The following is a 20,000-nucleotide window of genomic DNA, read 5'->3' on the forward strand; positions in this document are numbered from 1 at the left end:
AAGGATAATTCATATAAAATAAATATTGGTTCCAGCTTGATTCATTTCCGCGTAAATAGATGTGGTCGGACTGATTTCCTTGCAGGACAAGCTAATCTAATTTTTAAGACCTAGCACCTAATTTTTTTGACCTAATAACTGAAATGTAAGAAATGTTTAGGCCTAATAAATCGGGTTGCTGGATTTTAGACTTTAAGGCTTTTTAAGACCAGCACGGGAATCCTGGGGTGTGATTCCAACCCCCTCCACGGCAGCACTTACGCCACATAGTCAGCAATGACCACTGGTTTTGGGATGTGTCCTGCTGGGATATGTCCCCTCAGGATCTCTGGCTCCATCATCAGGGGAGAGGCTTGAGAACGGGCCTGATCGCCCAGAGCCTCCCCCTGGATCGTGGGGAGAGGGGTCGGGTCTGACGTCCTCGAGCCCGGACCCACCTTTATGGGGAGAAGGTCGTCACGGTTACAGCGTTCCCATCCAATTAATGATTCGTTTGAAACAGTGAAAAATGTGATGTTAGATTTGATGTTAGAGACTTACCAGAGATGGTAATTCAGAGCCAATTGTTTTCATCTAAGCAATGGAGAGACGGGGGGGGAGGAGGACATTAGAAACTGAACAGATCACAAAAATGTTGTTGCCACAAAACAATACTCAGTAATTCTGATGAAGAGTGAGTGAGTGAATGAGTGAGTGAGTGAGTGAGTGAGTGAGTGTGTGTGTGTTCCCGCGTCACACTCTCACCTCCTGGGCGTGCGCTTCTCTCCTCATGCGCGCCGCCTCGTGCCTCCACAGCTTCAGACACACGGCGAAGCCCACGAAGTAGATCACCATGGTGACGAACAGGAAGATGATGGCGGCGTTCTGCCCGGCCTCGGTGCGGCAGAAGGCCCCGTTGACGCCGTTGTTGAAGACGGGGAAGTTACACAGACCCCCGCGGGTCGTGTCCCTCACGTACACCACCCCCGCGGACAGATAGAGGACCCCGAGACTCAAGTTAATCACCCCCTCCGTCAGCGGCCACCAGGAGGAGTCCAACAGGATGGTCCGGTAGTACATGGTCATCCCCAGCACCATCATGATCACCGTCACTATCCAGGCCAGACCGGCCACCACCAGGACGTACGGCGTCTTGGGCCCCGTGTACTGGGTCGACCCGCCCCCGTAGGCCGCCGCCCCGCCTCCTAAGCCCCCGAACATCTGCGGCTGGGAGTAGCCGAACATGTTGAACCACTCGTTGTCCTTGTGCACGTACGCGCAGACGCAGGCGAACACGGCGGCGCCCAGCAGCAGCTCCACGCAGCCCAGGATGCGCAGGAGGCCGGCCCAGGACTTCATGTAGGCGTAGCGCTGGTGGTACTCCTCCACGCGCTCCGTGTAGGTCATGGCGGAGCGGAAGGTGACCCCCGAGACGGACTCCAGGGCCTCGGCCCCCAGCAGCATGGCGTCCCTCTCCTTCCTGGAGTTGTAGCTGCCCCCCGAGCCGCCGTAGGGGTCCAGGTAGGAGCCGGGGAGGGAGGGGGACGGGGGAGGGGAGTGGGGGGGGGAGCAGGGGACGCCCCCCCCCGTGGTCTTCTTGCAGTCCATCTCCTTCTCCGTCGAGGTCGGGGACGGGGGAGGGGGGAAGGAGAACTGTTTGCTGCTGCGGTCGCTGTTGCTGCGGAAAAAGTTCTTGACGGAGTCCGGGATGAAGCGGCGGACGGGCTTGATGTCCATGGCGTCGCGGTCGCTGTCCAGGCCGCGGTCCTCGCTATCGCTCGGGTCGTAGCCGTTCCCCACGGCGGGCTGATGCGGGAGGGGAGGGGGAGGCAGGGGGTCCGCGCTCAAGGCCAGCTCGGCCCCTCGCACGTCCCCGAGAGAGTGAGGAGGGGGGGGTCCTCCATGGTCCATCCAGATAGGACCCACAGGGACCTGGTCGTAGAGAGGTTGGTCGTACTGAGGCTGGTCGTAGAGCGGCTCGTTTCGGACCCGGTCGAAGCGGGCGTTATAGCCGGCCATGAGGATTGTTCTTGTGCCCTAGAGAGAGAGAGAGAGAGCGAGAGAGCGAGAGAGAGAGACAGCGAGAGAGAGAGACAGCGAGAGAGAGACAGCAAGAGAGAGACAGCAAGAAAGAGACAGCAAGAGAGAGACAGCAAGAGAGAGAGAGAGAGACAGCGAGAGAGAGAGACAGCAAGCGAGCGAGAGAGAGACAGCAACAGAGAGAGAGACAGCAAGCGAGCGAGAAAGAGAGAGACAGCAAGAGAGAGAGACAGCAAGAGAGAGAGAGACAGCGAGAGAGAGAGAGACAGAGAGAGAGACAGAGAGAGAGAGACAGTAAGCAAAAGAGAGAGAGACAGAGAGAGACAGCGTGAGGGAGAGAGATACAGAGAGAGAGAGAGAGAGAGAGAGAGAGAGAGAGAGAGAGAGAGAGAGAGAGAGAGAGAGAGAGAGACAGTGAGAGAGAGACGCTGCAGTCAGTATTCACAGGAGCTCTAATAACACAGTCTATTGCCAAGAGATGGCCTACTGAATACAGTAATAAATAATCCTTTACACATGCAGGCATTAAGAGAAAAGAGCCTGTGGACCTCAGGGATGAGGCATGACCAGGGTTACAATCAGGCTAAACACTTGATACATGCCTCGCTTAGAACAGACAAAGCCAGGGAAGAAATCAGTTGTACAACGTTTTTTTGTGTAAAAATACAGTGAAAAAATACAGAAAGTGGTGCAGTATTGCATAGCATTTTTTTGTCTGGATGATTTAACTCAAGATGACGATAAGGAATGTTATGATAATCACTGAAAAGGGTTTCTATTTCCCAATGTCATGTGAATGTAAAACCGACAACCGTAAACTAACTAACACCATTGGTCCCTCTGGGCTGGGGTTGGCACAGCAACAGCAGCATACAAACGGCCTTAAATGAGGGTCTGTGGAGATTCTTGGATGTTAACCATGGAAATGGAACAATACCAGATACCCTCTTACCTCACCAATAAGATCAACAGTTCCTAGGCTTAATCTCAAATTCCCCCCTGCCTTCTTTATTAAAGCACATCCCTTTTCACCAACAAACTCTGAAAACAGGCCATCGAAAATGAATTTGGTATTATGGCCGGTCTTGACAATACATAGGCCTGTGTGTGTGAGACCAGGTGTAAAAGTGTACAATGGGGAAACCTTAGATAAGCTTACATTTGAACCCACTGGTCTACTATCTACACTGAATGGCCATAAAACATGTTATACAGTTTATACAACTTGTAAAAATAAAAATAAATTAAAAAGAGACAATAGCTTAAATCTAAATGTGCCTCACAAACAACTATGAAAAAGACAGGGGGGTTGAATACCTCTTGTAGTGATCAGCAAGACTCACATGGCCTTGCTGTTGTCAAATGTGTTAGATGCCTGTCTTGACTCCAACACCTGGAATGAGGACAAACAGGGGACAGTCTCACACTGACCTACATGTTGACATGAGAGACCTGTAGTGTTGCTACACACATTGACAATGTCAATGTCACAACAATTGATGATTGTTGTGTTGCAGGTCAGAGGAGTAGAAGTGGAATAACGATTGATCGATCTGTGACTAAACTGGGCCGAGTTTGCAGGGATATGGTAACTAATGTATGGCAGTATATCTGACATGAGAGATGTATTGTAGCTTTACAATGACATCATCATATAGGCTACTGTAGGACACTGTTCAATGGCTCAATGATTAGCCCGATCTGTGACTTTAGGATTATATTAATATCCGAATACTAATTATTATGCTTGTGGATCTCCGAATATGTCATCATAATAATCCGAGAGAGATGTTGCGCTCTCAGACTCAGGTACGTACGATCAGCCTAATCGATTCCCGCCTGCACACATTTAAATGTAAAAAGTCTACTAGGCAAACATCAATTTGAAGAATCCGTTACATGCCGATGTTTGCGACTGTGATGTTATGGATCAGATGATTAGAAATGCACTTACCCGTCGTTCATAAATCCACCTGTTTCCTATCCGCCAATTGCCTTCCGCAGAACGGCCTCGCAGGTGAGTGACCACGTGACCGACCCATCCCTGTACGTGACGTCACTGAGCGCACTGAAACCCACCTGGCCGGTCGGACCAGACTGACTGAGAATCCAGAAACTGGAATTCTTTTTTTTTTGTAACTAACATTTTTATTAACTTTTCTGCAAATACAAAAAAAAAAATCACAACTTCACAATAACAATAACACTCATTGATTCACAGAAGAAAAAAATGGAAAAAAACTATAGGATAAAGGACAAACTAAATAATAATAAAATAATAATATTGTGACATGTGGGCTTCCTCTCATTTACTCAGCATTATCGTACATGAGTTCCATATTAGTGGTGTCTCTTTAATGTTACACTTGTTCCTCTTTCTTGTACTCAATCCATTTTGCCCATTTCGAGTCAAACCCTTTCCCTCTCACCCTCAATGTGTGTGAACAGAAACTGGAATTCTACCACATTTATTTTACCGGCATCAATACCACCCCATCACATTTCCTAAACACACATAATTCATTATAAATGTATGTATCAATGAATATTAATAACACACTAATAATGCTACATATTTATTTCACATTCATATTATATTATACAACAGTCCGAATGGATTTCCAGTGATCCACATCTCAAAGCTCAGTGGTACTGTGATTCAGTCAGTTTCGATACTCAGCCAGTAGAGGTCGCTGTTTGAGATGAAGACCATGCTGCTTCAGTGGCTGAATAAAGTAAACATCCGTTTTGAAATGTGAATAACGCACCCAATATGTGGCTTAAAATAACAGAAAGAACGGCAGAAGACCATCAATGCATTTACTGTTATTTATTTTTGTGGTTCCAACATCATTCATCATTGTATAAAGCTTTACCCATACAAAACTATCAATGCTATTAAAACCATAAGTATTTCATGGAAATACTTCAACTGTAATACTTTTATTTGCACCACTGAAGTATAATTGATGCCTTAGTGTATTATTAAGCTTCTGGGGGAATCATTATCGTGACAATCAGGTGTCTATGTTCTCTTATCGTATGGATATCTACGTAACAGAACATAAGACATTTTCCAACAAAATATTGTTTTCAGAAAAGGCATAAGGTTGGAACAAGGGGGCAAGTTCTTGCATTAGATTTAGATCAACATTGGAATGCAGGACATGCAAAGGAACCCCCCCCCAATCCGGGAGGTTGCATAAATGCCAAAGAGATTATAACCAATCAATACCACAAATTCAGCAGCATTTATTTTTCTTCGTCAGGGGCCTATTATACATTCCATTTGTCTATCCCTACACCTTTCTGAAATTACACAAAACTTCCCTCAGAAAAATAACCAGGCATGCATGAGATGATTACATGATGTTGACAATGAACAGTGTTGGCACCACTGCCACCTCAACAACTGCCCTCTAATCTGAAAATCAGGGGGGTGTTCCATCGTATCTCTTGTCTCGCGAGGCTTAATCAAAATAAGCCTGGATTTTCCTTTAGCGACACTGATTGAATACCCCCCCCGGGTGTGGTTAAATTTCCAGTCCATGAATGAAATAAACAAATCTTCACAATGGAAACCTGGGCTTCTGTTCAGTAACGTAACTAACTGTGTTTCACCTGTGTGTGTGTCTGTGTGTGTGGTTGACCATGCGTTTGCTTGCCAATACATGTCTTTAATAGACTAGTATGTACTAGTATGTGTCCCATGTCTTTGATAAGACTAGTATGTACTAGCATGTGTCTAATGTTGTCACTATGCGAATCCGCAAGGCACAGTTTTGGTTCCTTCCAGGCTAGTTATTGTCCTTGATCCACTGTTCGATCCACTGCATTATCAAATCCAGGTTCTTCTCCAGGTCCTCAGGCTGATTGCTCTGCAGCTGGTGGACGAGCTCCACGTCGTAGGCCTCCATGGCCTCCTCATAGATGGTCTGGAAGATCTCACACTGCACGTTGTCCTGCAGCTTCTTACCTTCGTAGCCCCTATGGAAACAGAGAGAGCAAGTCAAGTGGGGGGGCGGGGGGGTGAGTGAGTGAGTAAGTGAGAGAGAGAGAGAAAGAGAGAGAGAGACCATCTATACAGAGATAATGGGAGTCCAATCTAGATGATGCTTCTCAACCCATATGTGCCCTCAAGGGCTCTGCGCTCACAAGGCTCTGCCCTGCTGATTGTTCCTAGAGTCCGAAAAAGGACAATCGGTGAGCGTGCGTTTTCCTTCCGCGCACCAACTCTCTGGAACCGTCTTCCATTAGACATCAGACAGGCTGAATCAGTGAAAGTGTTCAAAACTAAGTTAAAGACCCACCTGTTTTCTGTTGTCTATATGTCATAGGCTGTGTATTTGTTCTGTGTAATTATGTGTGTTTTTAAATTGAAATAGTTGTTTTTAAATTGTTTAAAATTGTTGTTTTTACCTATTGTATTTGTGCTGTGTAATTATGTGGAAAAAACATTTTTGATAGTTTTTTTTGATAGTTGTTTTTAAATTGTTTAAAATTTTTGTTTTTACCTATTGTATTTGTGCTGCGAAACTGTGTGTTTTTAAATTGAAATAGTTGTTTTAAATTGTTTTAAACGGTGGCTTACCTATTGTAAAGCACTTTGATGTAAAGTGCTATACAAATAAAGTTATTATATTATTATTATTATTATGATTACCAAATCGCCGGGTTTGGTAATATACTGTACATGTCTCACGTCACCCACCTGCCCTCTAGCCGGTTGTACAGGTTGGTGTTGTCCGTGCGGAGAACAAAGACGATTTGGAACCAGCGCTCTGGGAAGAAGTCACAGCCGTGGTAGTCCACGATCACGCCTCCGTCACCCATCTTGTCCTCCAGCTCGTCCACCACCTGGAACTCAGGAAGAAATACAACATAGTCAGGCTAAACTGACTGTTGTTTACCATTTACATAAATAATAGTGGTTTGTCCTCGACCGATTGTAAATGATTGCCTCTTTATGCTGATGAAGAAGACCACCCATCTCTTCAGGCTACATCTTAACTGTCCCTCGCAAAACCTCTTCATCCCCACTACCCCCCCTGTACAGTTGTTCTATTGTAAATAAAGTAAATGATTGTAGTCATTCTTCCTTCTTCTAGCATTGTAACTGCCAATGGCCTCTGGTCCAAGCATAGATTTGTTTTTCTCATGATGACTGATGTATAGATGATTCACTTACTTAGACAAATGTATTTGTTGTAAGTCGCTTTGGATAAAGGCGTCCGCTAAATGTTTAAAATGTAATGTCAATGTAAATGATGGAAAACCTGAGTACAGACCCCCCCCAACCCCCCTGTAATTCGAACCATGACACACACACACACACACACACACACACACACACATGTTTTTAATACCTTTCTTCATTTCATTCCATACATGACAATGAGACATGAGTCAGTCCTCTGAGTTAAAAAAATAAAATAAATCAATGTCAACATTGTTGAAAATCAATGACACGCGCTAGTCACTCACTAGTGGGGATTACTCACCGAATCCATTTCAATATTTTGGCTTGACTAGCGAGTGAGTCATTGATTTATTAAAATGTTTTACCTCAGAGGACTGACTCATGTCTCATTGTCATGTATGGAATGAAATGAAGAATGGTATTAAAAACATGTGTGTGTGTGTGTGTGTCATGGTTCGAATTACCGGGGGGGTTGGGGTCTGCCCCCCAATTAAGACTTGGACCCCCCCAAAAGAGGTAAAAACAATAGGTCGGGGGGGGTCGAAACATTTATAAATCACACAATATATTCATATAGCATATAGTGCTGTACTGTGTTCCTTTTATCCCAGTGGCGGCCAAACCGAAAATAACAATAATTATTATTATGTTATAATAATTTGTATTTATTCATGACTTTCTCTTATCACGTTGGCAAAATGCTACGCCGATATGAAGCATATATAATAATTATATTGTATAATTATCTCTCTGGTGTTTGATACCATTCTTTTATTCCATTCCATCCATTACAATGAGCATCCTCTGATTTCTACCTCCACCAGCCTCCCCAGCTGTAGTTATAGGTACTGCATAGGGTAAATAACCCAGAGCATGCAGACTGAGAGACTGTGCTTCCACTGCCAAGAAGTCCACAGCTGTGATTGAGTGAACACTCACCCTGTCCTCATCCAACACTGGACACTGGTACTCGTCATCAAAACCATCAAACAGCTGTCCTGGAGAGACAAACAATGTGGTCCATGTCATCATCATCATCATCCTCATCATCATCATCATCATCATCATCAGTGTTACAAGATGATCAATGGTATCCCCTTTCTCTCAATAAAGTAGGTACTTAATGTTAACAAGGCCTAGACTTCATACAGTGTAAAACGATGTTAAATGTAGCTACGTAGGATATAATAATAAACAATCACATTAAAGATGTAGATTGAGTCTTACCCTCTTGTGCCAGGTCGCCCACGTTGACATAGGTGAGTCCTGTTCGTTCAGCAAGCTCTTTCCCCAGGGTGGTCTTCCCTACACCAGGGGTACCTGACAACATGACCAGATTGATTCATCATCTTCATCATCATCATCATCATCATCATCATCAATATGCCAGCCTGATGCATTCTACTTGCCAAGACATGTAGACATACATACCCAACCTGTGATACTTTACTGTTTCTAACTTGGGTATTTATGTAAACCCTGCGAGAGTGAAACTTCAACATTTATAGCTGTGACCAGGAGGATCATAGTTTCAGGCATCATTTCCTAAACTTATTATAGGCATATCATTATAGCGACTTGGCAAGAGGTATGCCTGCATCGAACGACATAATAGTACATTTCGCCAGGTATCATCAGTCACGAGAGAATCTGAGGAAGAGCATAGTTACACTGTCTGTATATATTACTGAGTTTAGAACTATAAGGTTCTATCTCCGTTTAGGGCAGTTCAGAGATATTGAGCGTCAAAGTTTTTACATTCCATTATGTTTTGTGAGATGGAACCTTTGTATTTTATGAATTACTAACTCAAAAATGTCAACATTAAAAAAAAAAAAACATCACACAGGCATTAATAAACACCTAATGGATCAGATTATGTAAAAAAAAAAACTCAATTTTGACAAAAATGGAGATAGAACCTTATAATTCTAACGTCACGATATATTTTATTACCTGTCAGTAGAACATTTGGTCGCTTCGTGATCTTCATCGCTGCTGCTTGCGGACTACACGTGACACCCACGGATGCCTTAGATTACTTGTAATGTTGTCAAATTCGGTTCCTGTCCGTTCTGCTGGCCAAACCTGCTTATTCGCTACTGTCCGTAACACACTCGATCACAGTCACCCTCGAAAAATACGATCATTCAAGTTTCTTGAAGAGAGATCTTTGGGAACACGCGGCGCTTCTCGGGGCAGCAGCAAGGCGATGTTATGAACAGCAATAACGTGACGTCAGTGCGACGCGCCCGTCACGTTGAAGGACCCCGGGTTTTAAAGGGAAAACGCAACAAAACTACGTCGGTTACGGACCTTAGCGAATGAAAAGTTTCAACAAACCTGAGATGATGTTAATTATGTTATTAATGATGTTAACTTGATGCTCAGCTGTGAGGGGGGACGTCCTGTATGAGGGTTTGACAAGAAACCTGGGCTGAAAAAGAGCTTCGGTCAACTATCCAACTTAGCTAGCTAGCTAACCACTGGCTAGCAAGTTTAGCAAACTCTCAATTGTTTGTTTGTCAACACAGCTGATCATGTCAAAGCTGCTTTCTCTGGGAGGACAAGCATCCTCAGGCAAAGTAAGTCACATGGAGGCGTGTGTGTGTGTGTGTGTGTGTGTGTGTGTGTGTGTGTGTGTGTGTGTGTGTGAGAGAGTGTGTGTGTGTGTGTGTGTGTGTGTGTGTGTGTGTGTGTGTGTGTGTGTGTGTGTGTGTGTGAGAGAGAGAGAGAGAGAGAGAGAGAGAGAGAGAGAGAGAGAGAGAGAGAGAGAGAGAGAGAGAGAGAGAGAGAGAGAGAGAGAGAGAGAGAGAGAGAGAGAGAGAGAGAGAGAGAGAGAGAGAGAGAGAGAGAGAGAGAGAGAGAGAGAGAGTGTGTGTGAGAGTGTGTGAGTCCACTGGAGGTAGCCTCTAATGTGGCCTCTGTCTACCAGAGTGTGTGGGTGACAAACAACACAGAAGAGAGGAGGTCTTTGTTTGTTGTTAAAACCATGTTTAATGAGAAGTTGTCAGAGGAACATTAGAAGCTCTTGGAGCTCTTAACACTTTTCATCTGAATTCATCAGGACAGCTTCTCTCTTCACACAGGGAAGAGCAGGAAGCCACTGAAGGTGTTGTGATTATTACTATCATCATAGAGGCTGTTTCCTGAGGCGCCTCGCATGTAGACCAAGTCTCCCTCCTCCAGCTGGAGAGTCAGACCTCTGGATACATTCTGATTCCCTGTATGAGTGCTCTGCCCAACATACAACATCTGCTGGTCATTCTTAAACAAGAACACACCAATCCATGATGAGCTATTGTCTTCAAAGGCGGTGAATCTGAAGTAGTAGACTCCTCTCACTGGTGCTGTGAAGGCTCCTGTGATTGGGCTGTAGGCTTGGCCGATGTTGGTGATGATGTTTTTGTAGACCAGGGTGGTATGACCAGAGGCAGGTCCTATCGGAGCACCTAGGGCAGCAGAGAACGCCACCTTTGGTCTCTCTTCAATCACGGTCTTCAGCTCCGCCACCTGACCCTCGCTGGCTGTCACTCTGGCCACCAAAGCTGCGTTCTCTGTCTCCAGGTGCTCAACCTTGTTCTTGTGGACCTGCACTTCAGCCTTAGTGACACTCAGCTCTCCTCTCAGTTCAGTCACCTGACCCTCGCTGACCTCCACTCTGATCCCCAGGACTGCATTCTCTCTCTTCAGTTCAGTCACCTGACCCTCGCTGGCTGTCACTCTGAACTCCATCACTGCCAGTTCTGCTGCTTGAGCTGCATTCTCTCTCTTCAGGTCGTCCACCTGGCTCTCGCTGGTGGTCACTCTGGTCTCCATGTACCTCAACTCCACCCTCTGTTCCACCACGATGGCTCCCATGTTCTTTAACTCCACCCTCTGTTCCACCACGATGGCTCCCGTGTTCTTTAGCTCAACTCTCTGTTCCACCACCATGGCTCCCAGAATGTTCACCTTCTCATTCAGCACTCTCAGCTCAGCCCAGAGGTCAGGTGTGGTTGTCAAACTCTCCCTGCTCTCTCCATCTTCCTCGTGACCCAGTTGAGGGACGTCATTCTCTCTGGCCCCTCCACCCTCTCCCTGAGCCCCTGACCCAGACAGACATAACAGCAAGACAAGCAGAACTACAGCACCCCTCATTCTGAAACCACGTCTCTTCAGAACTAACGTAGCTTACTGGGCTGAGCGCTCTCCTTTATACACGCTCTGGTCCTGGAGAACCAATATGTGGGAACCTTAACAGGTGTCCTCAAGGGGACGTGGCAGGACAGCCAATGCCTATGCTTGACGTGTCAGAACACAACGATTATTTCATGCCACGTCCTTCAAACCTGGGGTTGTTTAAGGACATGTTCACCGAGACACCCTACCTCTCTCTCTCCCTCCCTCTCTCTCTCTTCATTATCTCTCTCTCTTCGTTATCTCTCTCTCTCTCTCCACTTTCCCCCTCTCTCTCCCCCCCTACTTTCTCTCTCTGCCATCCCCCCCTCTCTCTCTCTCTCCACCCCTCTCTGTGGGTGAGGTGGGGGTGTGAGGGGAAACACCTTGACCTTGATCTCTGAGTGGGGGCTCTGCAGACCTGTGTGACTTTCCCTTCAACAGGCCCTCAGCCTGCGCTGTTGCGCCGTTGGTGTAACACCCCCCAGGGCATGGATGATGTTGGTGTAACACCCCCCAGGCAGGCATGGATGATGTTGGTGTAACACCCCCCAGGCAGGCATGGATGATGTTGATGGAACACCCCCCCAGGCATGGATGGTGTGTGTGTGTGTGTGTGTGTGTGTGTGTGTGTGTGTGTGTGTGTGTGTGTGTGTGTGTGTGCGTGCGCGTGCGTGTGCGTGCGTGCGTGCGCACGTGCGCGTGCTTGTTCTCGTGCTTGTTCTCGCGCTTGTTCTCGCGCGTCTCGCTGACATCTCCTCTTGTCCTCAGTTGACTCGTTGGGTGGAGCCGTCATTCGGTGATATATTCGGGGGTTCCAACCGCTCCCTCGCCTCCACTAGTGGAGCCCAGTCCGGAGAGGACAAAGGGACGAAGGCTCGGCCGGCTAGGACCGACCCCAGCGGCAGAAAACGCCCCAGAAAGAGGGGGGCAGACCCCAACAGCTCCGAGCTTCCTATCCCCTCATCCTCTAAAGAGCCAGCGCAGGGAGACCAGGATGAGCCCTGGGTTGACACCCACGCACCCCACTCTCAGGTAACCAACTTTGGGTTGCAGGAGGAGGATAATCTGAATGCCTGAAAGACCCGATTGGGTAGAGAAACAACTTGTTGTGCTCCATGCACCTACAACTGTATAACAAACATAACTATCTGCTCTCGTTTGGTGAGGAAATGTGTGAAAGTGCATGTGTGTATAGTAGTAATGTGTAGTAGTAAATGCTGTGTGTGTTCTAGGCTGAACTGGCCGTCCACAAAAAGAAGATCGAGGAGGTGGAGAACTGGATGCGGGCACACGTGGACACGAACACTGCAAAGGTTTGGCTTTGTATGTTTTTTGGAACTCCCAAGGGTGGCGGTGGATCACTGTTTTAACTGTAATGTGGTCGTCACAGTTTTAGAAACCTCCATCACTTCGTCTTCAGAATATGTATGAAAAGTGGTCAAAGCTTTCAGATATTACATTTAGCAATATGCTTTTATCCAAAGCGACTTACATTGCAGCGAGCGCAAACTTTTTTCAGTATTTACCCCAGTGGGAATCGAACCCACAACATTGTTTGGGCCATGCTCTATCAACGAAGCCACAGAGGACCACCAATAAAGATTCAAAACTCTCCTCCTCTTGTCCACAGGGTGGCGCTGTCCTGCTGCTGACCGGCCCGTCGGGATGTGGGAAGAGTGCGACGGTCCAGGTTCTGGCCCAGGAGCTGGGCTACAGGGTGCAGGAGTGGACAAACCCCACCAGCCTCTCAGAGTACCGTGCTGCTGACCCCGACGCCTACAGACAGACCTTCGACCCTGGTGAGGAGACCGCCTAGTTCAGTTGAGAGAGAGTGTGGCGCCTCTTCTAAAGCCTGGGTTTACACACCGGATACCTCTACCTCAGCAGCGCGTGTGCGTTTCATTTCGGCGGCGATGTTAACAGGTTCGAGCAGCCACAGAGCGTGAGACGCGCGGCTCAAGCGGGCCTATGTGGCTGCTCTAACCTGTTAACATGAGCGCCGAAATGAAACGCACACGCGCTGCTGAGGTAGAGGTGTCGGGTGTGGCCCAGGCTTAAGAACAAACGGCCTAGTGTGACATCATTCAGTCTAATGCCGGTCCCCTCAGACCCCAAAACACTTCTCCTCATTGCTCTTAGTTTGCGTGTATGTTTCAGTGTTTCTTCCACCCTGCTCTGCCAGTGGGTAGAACTTCTTAGTGCCCCTTTTAAACATATTTCTTAATGTAATATAATAACATACGCCTTTTTAGCTGACACTTTTATCCACTTGCATTGCAGTGAGTGCATAAATGTCTCTGTATATGGTCCCAGCAGGATTGTGTGATCATGCGATGGTATGCTATCCTCAGTAATGTGATTATTATTTTTATTTTTATTTTTTATTTGTATCTTCCGTGAGCAGACTCGAGGTTCAATGGTTTCTATGGCAGCTCCCAGACGGGCTTGTTCCAGGAGTTTCTGCTCCGCGCCAACAAGTACAACCGCCTGCAGATGAGCGGGGAGGGAGGGGCCTCAGACAGGAAGCTCATACTTGTGGAGGTACCTACCTACCTACCTACCTACCTAACGTAACTTACTGCATGACATTTCTTTGGCACTTCATATGTTTGTCACTGGTCACACTGACAAAGACTGCGATTGTATATCCTCAAATAGGCCTACAGGATATAATATGTAAATGATGTTGCTCACACCTGTTGTAACTTCTGTTGCCCTCAGGACTTTCCAAACCAGTTCTACAGGCAGCCAACCTCCCTGCACGATATACTGAGGTGAGGGTATTGTAAAAAACAACAACAACAACAAATGTTTTATTAAGAGTCGACTATTATGAATTGATGATGTTATCTCTTTAACCTAGTTGTGTATATGTGAATCCTAAGTGTTTTCTCTTGGTGTGTGTGTGTCTCCTAGGCGGTTTGTGAGGACGGGCAGGCGTCCCCTGGTCTTCATCGTGTCAGACAGTCTGAGTGGAGACAGCAGTTCCAGACTGCTCTTCCCTAAAGACGTACAGGAGGAGATGGGCGTCTTCAACATCAGGCGAGGCTCACTACTCCACTCACACACTGCATACTCCGTAGTGCACACTGTGCATCTGTACTATACAGTACATGTGGTCCAGTGGAGGCTGGAGGAGGTAGAAATTAGAGGACAGGCTCATTGTAATGCATGGACCAGAATGAGGTACCAGCCTCCCCTGATGCGGTCATAGGAACTGATGAACTGGTTCTGTGGTTCTAACACCCAGTGTCTAGTTCAGGTTCTGTGGTTCTAACACCCAGTGTCTGGTTCTGGTTCTGTGGTTCTAACACCCAGTATCTGGTTCTAGTTCTGTGGTTCTAACACTCAGTATCTGGTTCTGGTTCTGTTTCCAGTTTTAACCCCGTAGCTCCCACCAGTATGATAAAGGTTCTGAGTCGCATTGTGACCCTGGAGGCAGGAAAGGTGAGAGACTCCCCTTCCTCTGTTTGATATATTATATATTTCTTACAATACAAGTGCAAGTGCAAGTGTGTGTGTGTGTGTGTGTGTGTGTGTGTGTGTGTATAAGCGCATTTGGTCACATTTTGTGAGAAATGCGCTATACAAATAAACATTTATTTGATTTGATATATAGATGCTTCATTGTGTGTGTGTCTGTGTCTGTGTCTGTGTCTGTGTCTGTGTCTGTGTGTGTGTCCAGAGTGGAGGCAGGATCTCTGTTCCTGACAAGGCTGCTCTGGACCTGTTGAGTTCAGGGAGCTCGGGGGACATCCGCAGTGCCATCAACAGCCTGCAGTTCTCTTCTCTTACAGGTGAGGGCGCCAGACACCACACCACCACCACCTGGCACCAAGACAGCTCCAGGGTGTGCAGGCCTTTGACCCAGACCAGGACGAACACACCTGATACTGTTATCCAGGGGAGGCTGGTGGAGGCAGAGGCAATGGTGTCAAACAACAATGGATCAGTTGTGTCCGTTCTGAGCTGGAAAAGCCTGCCCACCCTGTCGTTCTCCAGGTCCAGAAGAAATGGGGACCACTTGTAAAACGTTTATAGTGCCTGTACCTGTATTTGGTGGCCTGGGGTGGTCCAGTGGTCTAGCACCGCGGTCTACAGTGCACACATATGCCGGCATGTCGGCATGGGTTCGAATCCGGCCCACGCCCTCTCTCCTTACTTTCCTGTCTGTCTTCACTATATCCGTCCAATAAAATGAAAAATACGAGTGGGACTGCCCAAAAAAAGTACCTGCATTTGCAACCTCAGCAAATATGTTCAAGTCCAGATTAAAAACCCATCTGTAATTAAATGATGATTATATAATGATTGGAGCACTTTGAGCAGGAAAAGCACTATACGAATAAAAGTTATTATTATTTTTATTATTATTATTATTTGTAAACAATATTTCCTCCACGGTGACTGTCCAGACTGCTCGTTGGAGAAGGGCCTCTGGGCGATGAAGAAGGGCAGAGCAGCGACCTCGCTGGGGAAGGCCGCCTCCAAACCAGCCCGGGGGAAGAGGAAGTCAAAAGACACCGACAGGCGGGACGACATGCAGGCCATCGGCGGGAAAGACGCCTCCCTCTTTCTCTTCCGGGCCCTGGGCAAGATCCTCTACTGCAAGAGTGAGTGACACAGCTGTGGTCTTTGGTGTTAAGTTCCCCCCCCGATTTAGTAGGTGGAAGTTGCCCCTAACTTCTGATTCATCCACCCAATGATTTAGGTTAGGGTTAGGAGCTTAGGGACCAGAAATGTCAACTTCTGTGTCCTGGGGTGGTGCAGTGGTCTAGCACCACGGCCTACAGTACACACACATGCCCATGTCGGTATGGGTTTGAATGCAGCCCATGCCCTGCTGTTGATATGGCCTTTCCTCCTTACTCTCCTGTCTCTCTCTCTCTTTATCCAATGAAAAAAATAAAATATATATATATATAGATGGGACTGCCCCGTAAAAAAAAAAAATGTAACTTCTAACTTGAGAATCTGCTGTGTTGGAGGGGCGGGCCTAGGTTGCAGATGATGGATATCATTGGCTGGTGTCTTTCTGATTGACAGGGGAAAGCTCTGAAGGTTCTGAAGTTCCCCAAGAGCCCAGTCTGCCTGCCCACCTGTCAGAACACCACAGAGACAGACTGCTAGTCGATCCTGAGGTACCACACACACACACACACACACACACACACACACACGTACACTCTGTCTATCTGTCTGTGTGTGTGTGTGTGTGTGTGTGTGTGTGTCTGTGTGTCTGTCTATCTGTCAGACACACACACACACACACACACACACTCTCAGTGTCTTTAAACCCTCTCTCTCCGTCCCTCCCAGTCGGTGGTGGAGCGCTCCCACATGTCGGGGGAGTTCTTCAGCCTCTACCTGCAGCAGAACTACCTGGACTTCTTCTCTGACGTGGAGGACGTGGCGCGGGCCAGCGAGTACCTGTCTGACGCTGACCTCCTCACTGCTGAGTGGAGCGTGAGTCCTGCCCCTCAACTCATGAATAATCACGCTGACAGAATAGAATAGAATAGTAAAAAAAAAACTAATTTCTTTTTTTTCTGTGTCGTCTGTGTCTGTGTGTGCGTGTGTGCGTGCGTGTGTGTAGTCGCGGAACACCATGGGAGTGTATGGTTCCTCTGTAGCCACCAGGGGGCTCCTGCACTCCAACTCCGCACATGTTTCTCCCGGGTTCAGACCCCTGCACAAACCCAACTGGCTACTGGTCAACAAGAAGGTAACACACACACACACACACACACACACACACACATGTAAAATGTTCACACAGCCTATATGCACATTCTGTATACAATACAAAACAATTGTCTGTCATTCATCTAGCGTGTGTGTGTGTGTGTGTGTGTGTGTGTGCGCGCGCGTGTGTGTGTGCGTGATTTGTTCTCTGCTCATTTTCAGTACCGTGAGAACTGCCTCGCTGCACAGTCGCTCTTTGTCAACTTCTGTCTCCCGCCTGTGAGCCTGCAGACTGAGCTGCTGCCCTACCTGGCCCAGCTCACCAACCCTATGAGGAACCCAGGTACCACACACACGCACACACACCACACACACAAACACACCACACGCACACACACACACACACACACACACACACCACACTCACCACACACAGACACAGACACAGACCACACACACACACACACACACACACACACATCACACACACACACCACACACACACACACACACACACACACACACACACACACACACACACCACACACGCACCACACACACACCCACACACACACACAATTACAGTCAGAGCGAACAGCCGTCAACCAACACAACAATGCATATAACACAGATGAATACGTCAGCGTTATGGTTTGTAGTCCTCGTCAAGTACCTCGTTACGCAACCGATGCATGATCATGAGGGCAATATCCTCAATCTTTTTAAATGTAAATATGTCGTCTTCCCGTCCGCTTTTATAACACCAGTAGAACGTTCCGTTCCCCCTTTCTCCTCCTCACTCCTCTGATCTTTAGCAGCGCCTCACTCACTCAGATTACTGATGCAAATGCTATTCAAATCATATGAAGGACAGAGACCGCTGTTCCAACTGAGTGGTTACAGACACTCGGATTTGCATTTCGAGGCCTATGGGCCGCTGTACGAACCCTATTTAGCCGGACCCCCCCCTCCCCCCCCCGGAGTATCATGTCAATTAGTGGGTGTCATTATGCAGCGTAGTGTCGTCTTTATTTGCCCGTGTTAATCAATGTTGGCTTGAGGTTTAGCCTCAGGTTTGTTAGGTTAGTAAATTAGCTTTTTTGCACAGCGCTAGGCTACTAATCCACTTTCAGTGCTGTATGCTACCATGCTAACCTAATCCACTTTCAGTGCTGTGTGCTACCACGCTAACCTAATCCACTTTCAGTGTGGTATGCTACCGTGCTAACCTAATCCACTTTCAGTGATGTATGTTACCATGCTAACCTAATCCACTTTCAGTGCTGTGTGCTACCATGCTAACCTAATCCACTTTCAGTGCTGTATGCTACCATGCTAACCTAACCCACTTTTAGTGCTGTGTGCTACCATGCTAACCTAATCCACTTTCAGTGCTGTATGCTACCGTGCTAACCTAATCCACTTTCAGTGCTGTGTGCTACCATGCTAACCTAATCCACTTTCAGTGCTGTGTGCTACCATGCTAACCTAATCCACTTTCAGTGCCGTATGCTACCGTGCTAACCTAATCCACTTTCAGTGCTGTGTGCTACCATGCTAACCTAATCCACTTTCAGTGCTGTGTGCTACCATGCTAACCTAATCCACTTTCAGTGCTGTATGCTACCATGCTAACCTCCATTGAAGATGCTTTTTTTTTGGTCTAGTATTAGGCTGAAGCCTTGTCTGTGAAACCGGCCCTGTGTTCTGGTGTGCTGAGAGCTGTCTGCTGCAGCCCTGTGTTTCAATGTCCTTGTTAGTGTGTGAGCCACGGGGCAAAGTGACACTGCCTCGTGTGACAGCAAAGCGAATGAACGCAATGACGTTAATTGGCTGATTAGCATTCAGGTGGTTGCGGTGCTCGTGCTAACCCGTCTCCCTCTCTCTGTCTCCCCGTCTCACAGCTCAAATAGCCTTCATCCAGGATGTGGGGCGTCTGCCGCTGCGGAGGTTTCCTGGCAGGTACGTGACCTCTTAAGATACAGGCATATTACTGGTGATATATATACGTACGTGTGGGTAAAAAGCATGAGCTAAATGGCATACATTATGTTATATTATTAAAAATAAAATAAAGATATCACCACTGCTTTTTTTTGTAATCAATTATTTATTACAAAACAGTACACATGAAAAAAAACTATTATAAACACCAAACAAAATAAGTGTCTGTCCTGATTTTCTTTTTTCCCCTTATCTTACCCCCCCCCCATGGCGATAACATTCCCTTCCACCCCCCCCCCATAGTTCTTCATTACTATATCACCACTTCTCTTAAAGAAATTTGGCGCCCCAGATCGGTGTGTTTGCAATGTTGCCCATAGAAATACAACTGCTTAGTAGTCTGGACACACGATGCATGACTTCATCTCTTCCTGCATCACTATTCTCATTCTGCCCCATGTCTTTGTTTTACTGTCTGTCTTCAGCTGTGGAACATTCTTTGTCATCTTTTCCAAGCCACTGATGTAAAATAGTGAAAATACCACCGCTCGTCCGTGATCAGACTTCAGCTGAGGTGCTGGAGCTGAAGAGTATCGAATAGAGTGCAAAAAAGCAGCATCCGCACACTCAAATCTCTGCAAAAACGTTGTTTATTGCAAGCATTCGGTCATAGATCTTCTTCAAAACGTTTTTGGACAGATTTGAGTGTGCGGATGCTGCTTTTTTGCACTCTGATGTTAAAACTCTGCTAATCTCACTGTTCCTCTCCCTCTGCGTCCACCCAGGTTGAGACTAGAGGCCCTCGCGGACAAAGACCCAGGGATGATGGAGGTGGACAGTGATGAGGAGTCGGGCCCCGTCGCTGCAGCCGTCGACCCAGCCGGCAGCACCCTCCCCGGGGGAGCAGGAGGACAGGGGGAGCCCTCTGTGGAGCCTCCCCTCTCCAGCAGCCAGGGCCAGGGGGGAGAGCTCCCGCCTAGCCAGCCTCAAC

General features: G+C 47.2%; 4 protein-coding genes across 4 annotated transcripts in view; 1 reads left to right on the forward strand and 3 right to left on the reverse strand.

Annotated features, from left to right (window-relative positions):
• The window catches only part of marveld2b (MARVEL domain containing 2b), a gene marked incomplete at both ends in the record, with an annotated part of 4,789 nt that extends 2,791 nt beyond the window's left edge, over window positions 1–1,998 (reverse strand). Inside the window, 3 exons of the mRNA XM_080531302.1 lie at window positions 262–437; window positions 541–573; window positions 745–1,998. Of these exons, the coding sequence (XP_080387428.1) occupies window positions 262–437; window positions 541–573; window positions 745–1,998 (1,463 nt within the window). The remainder of the gene's footprint in view (window positions 1–261; window positions 438–540; window positions 574–744) is intronic.
• Window positions 1,999–4,865: 2,867 nt separating this feature from the next.
• On the reverse strand, window positions 4,866–9,424 carry ak6 (adenylate kinase 6). Its single transcript, XM_080530527.1, has 5 exons — window positions 9,176–9,424; window positions 8,447–8,539; window positions 8,159–8,217; window positions 6,731–6,876; window positions 4,866–6,006 (listed from the first exon to the last, which is right to left on the reverse strand). The coding sequence occupies exons 1-5, from the start codon at window positions 9,210–9,212 to the stop codon at window positions 5,817–5,819; spliced, it is 525 nt and encodes a 174-aa protein (XP_080386653.1). The 5' UTR covers window positions 9,213–9,424; the 3' UTR covers window positions 4,866–5,816.
• Window positions 9,425–9,672: 248 nt separating this feature from the next.
• Window positions 9,673–20,000, forward strand: part of rad17 (RAD17 checkpoint clamp loader component) — a 10,574-nt gene continuing 246 nt past the window's right edge. Inside the window, exons 1-16 of the mRNA XM_080531236.1 lie at window positions 9,673–9,804; window positions 12,149–12,412; window positions 12,613–12,693; window positions 13,011–13,179; window positions 13,785–13,921; window positions 14,102–14,154; window positions 14,297–14,422; window positions 14,758–14,827; window positions 15,066–15,177; window positions 15,796–15,993; window positions 16,427–16,521; window positions 16,700–16,846; window positions 16,977–17,105; window positions 17,288–17,408; window positions 18,970–19,027; window positions 19,795–20,000. The exon at window positions 19,795–20,000 is cut by the window's right edge and continues 246 nt beyond it. Coding sequence (XP_080387362.1) covers window positions 9,760–9,804; window positions 12,149–12,412; window positions 12,613–12,693; window positions 13,011–13,179; window positions 13,785–13,921; window positions 14,102–14,154; window positions 14,297–14,422; window positions 14,758–14,827; window positions 15,066–15,177; window positions 15,796–15,993; window positions 16,427–16,521; window positions 16,700–16,846; window positions 16,977–17,105; window positions 17,288–17,408; window positions 18,970–19,027; window positions 19,795–20,000 — 2,011 coding nt within the window. The 5' untranslated portion in view covers window positions 9,673–9,759. The remainder of the gene's footprint in view (window positions 9,805–12,148; window positions 12,413–12,612; window positions 12,694–13,010; window positions 13,180–13,784; window positions 13,922–14,101; window positions 14,155–14,296; window positions 14,423–14,757; window positions 14,828–15,065; window positions 15,178–15,795; window positions 15,994–16,426; window positions 16,522–16,699; window positions 16,847–16,976; window positions 17,106–17,287; window positions 17,409–18,969; window positions 19,028–19,794) is intronic.
• On the reverse strand, window positions 10,293–11,361 carry LOC308157516 (uncharacterized protein). The gene is made up of 2 exons (XM_080531077.1): window positions 11,006–11,361; window positions 10,293–10,921 (listed from the first exon to the last, which is right to left on the reverse strand). The coding sequence occupies exons 1-2, from the start codon at window positions 11,357–11,359 to the stop codon at window positions 10,301–10,303; spliced, it is 975 nt and encodes a 324-aa protein (XP_080387203.1). The 5' UTR covers window positions 11,360–11,361; the 3' UTR covers window positions 10,293–10,300.

The sequence above is a fragment of the Nansenia antarctica genome (assembly GCF_963989245.1).
Source record: "Nansenia antarctica genome assembly, chromosome: 5".
NCBI classification, from domain to species: domain Eukaryota; kingdom Metazoa; phylum Chordata; class Actinopteri; order Argentiniformes; family Microstomatidae; genus Nansenia; species Nansenia antarctica.

What these genes read in the sequence shown, in the direction of transcription:
- ak6 (XM_080530527.1), bottom strand. Translation starts at nt 9,212, where the DNA reads ATGAAGATCACGAAGCGACCAAATGTTCTACTGACAG. An exon ending in GGGCGACCTGGCACAAGAGG is followed by an intron (nt 8,218 to 8,446) that starts GTAAGACTCAAT and finishes TTGTCTCTCCAG; the next exon opens with GACAGCTGTTTGATGGTTTT. An exon ending in CAGTGTTGGATGAGGACAGG is followed by an intron (nt 6,877 to 8,158) that starts GTGAGTGTTCAC and finishes CCTGAGTTCCAG; the next exon opens with GTGGTGGACGAGCTGGAGGA.
- LOC308157516 (XM_080531077.1), bottom strand. Translation starts at nt 11,359, where the DNA reads ATGAGGGGTGCTGTAGTTCTGCTTGTCTTGCTGTTATGTCTGTCTGGG. An exon ending in TGACCACCAGCGAGAGCCAG is followed by an intron (nt 10,922 to 11,005) that starts GTGGACGACCTG and finishes AGCGAGGGTCAG; the next exon opens with GTGACTGAACTGAAGAGAGA.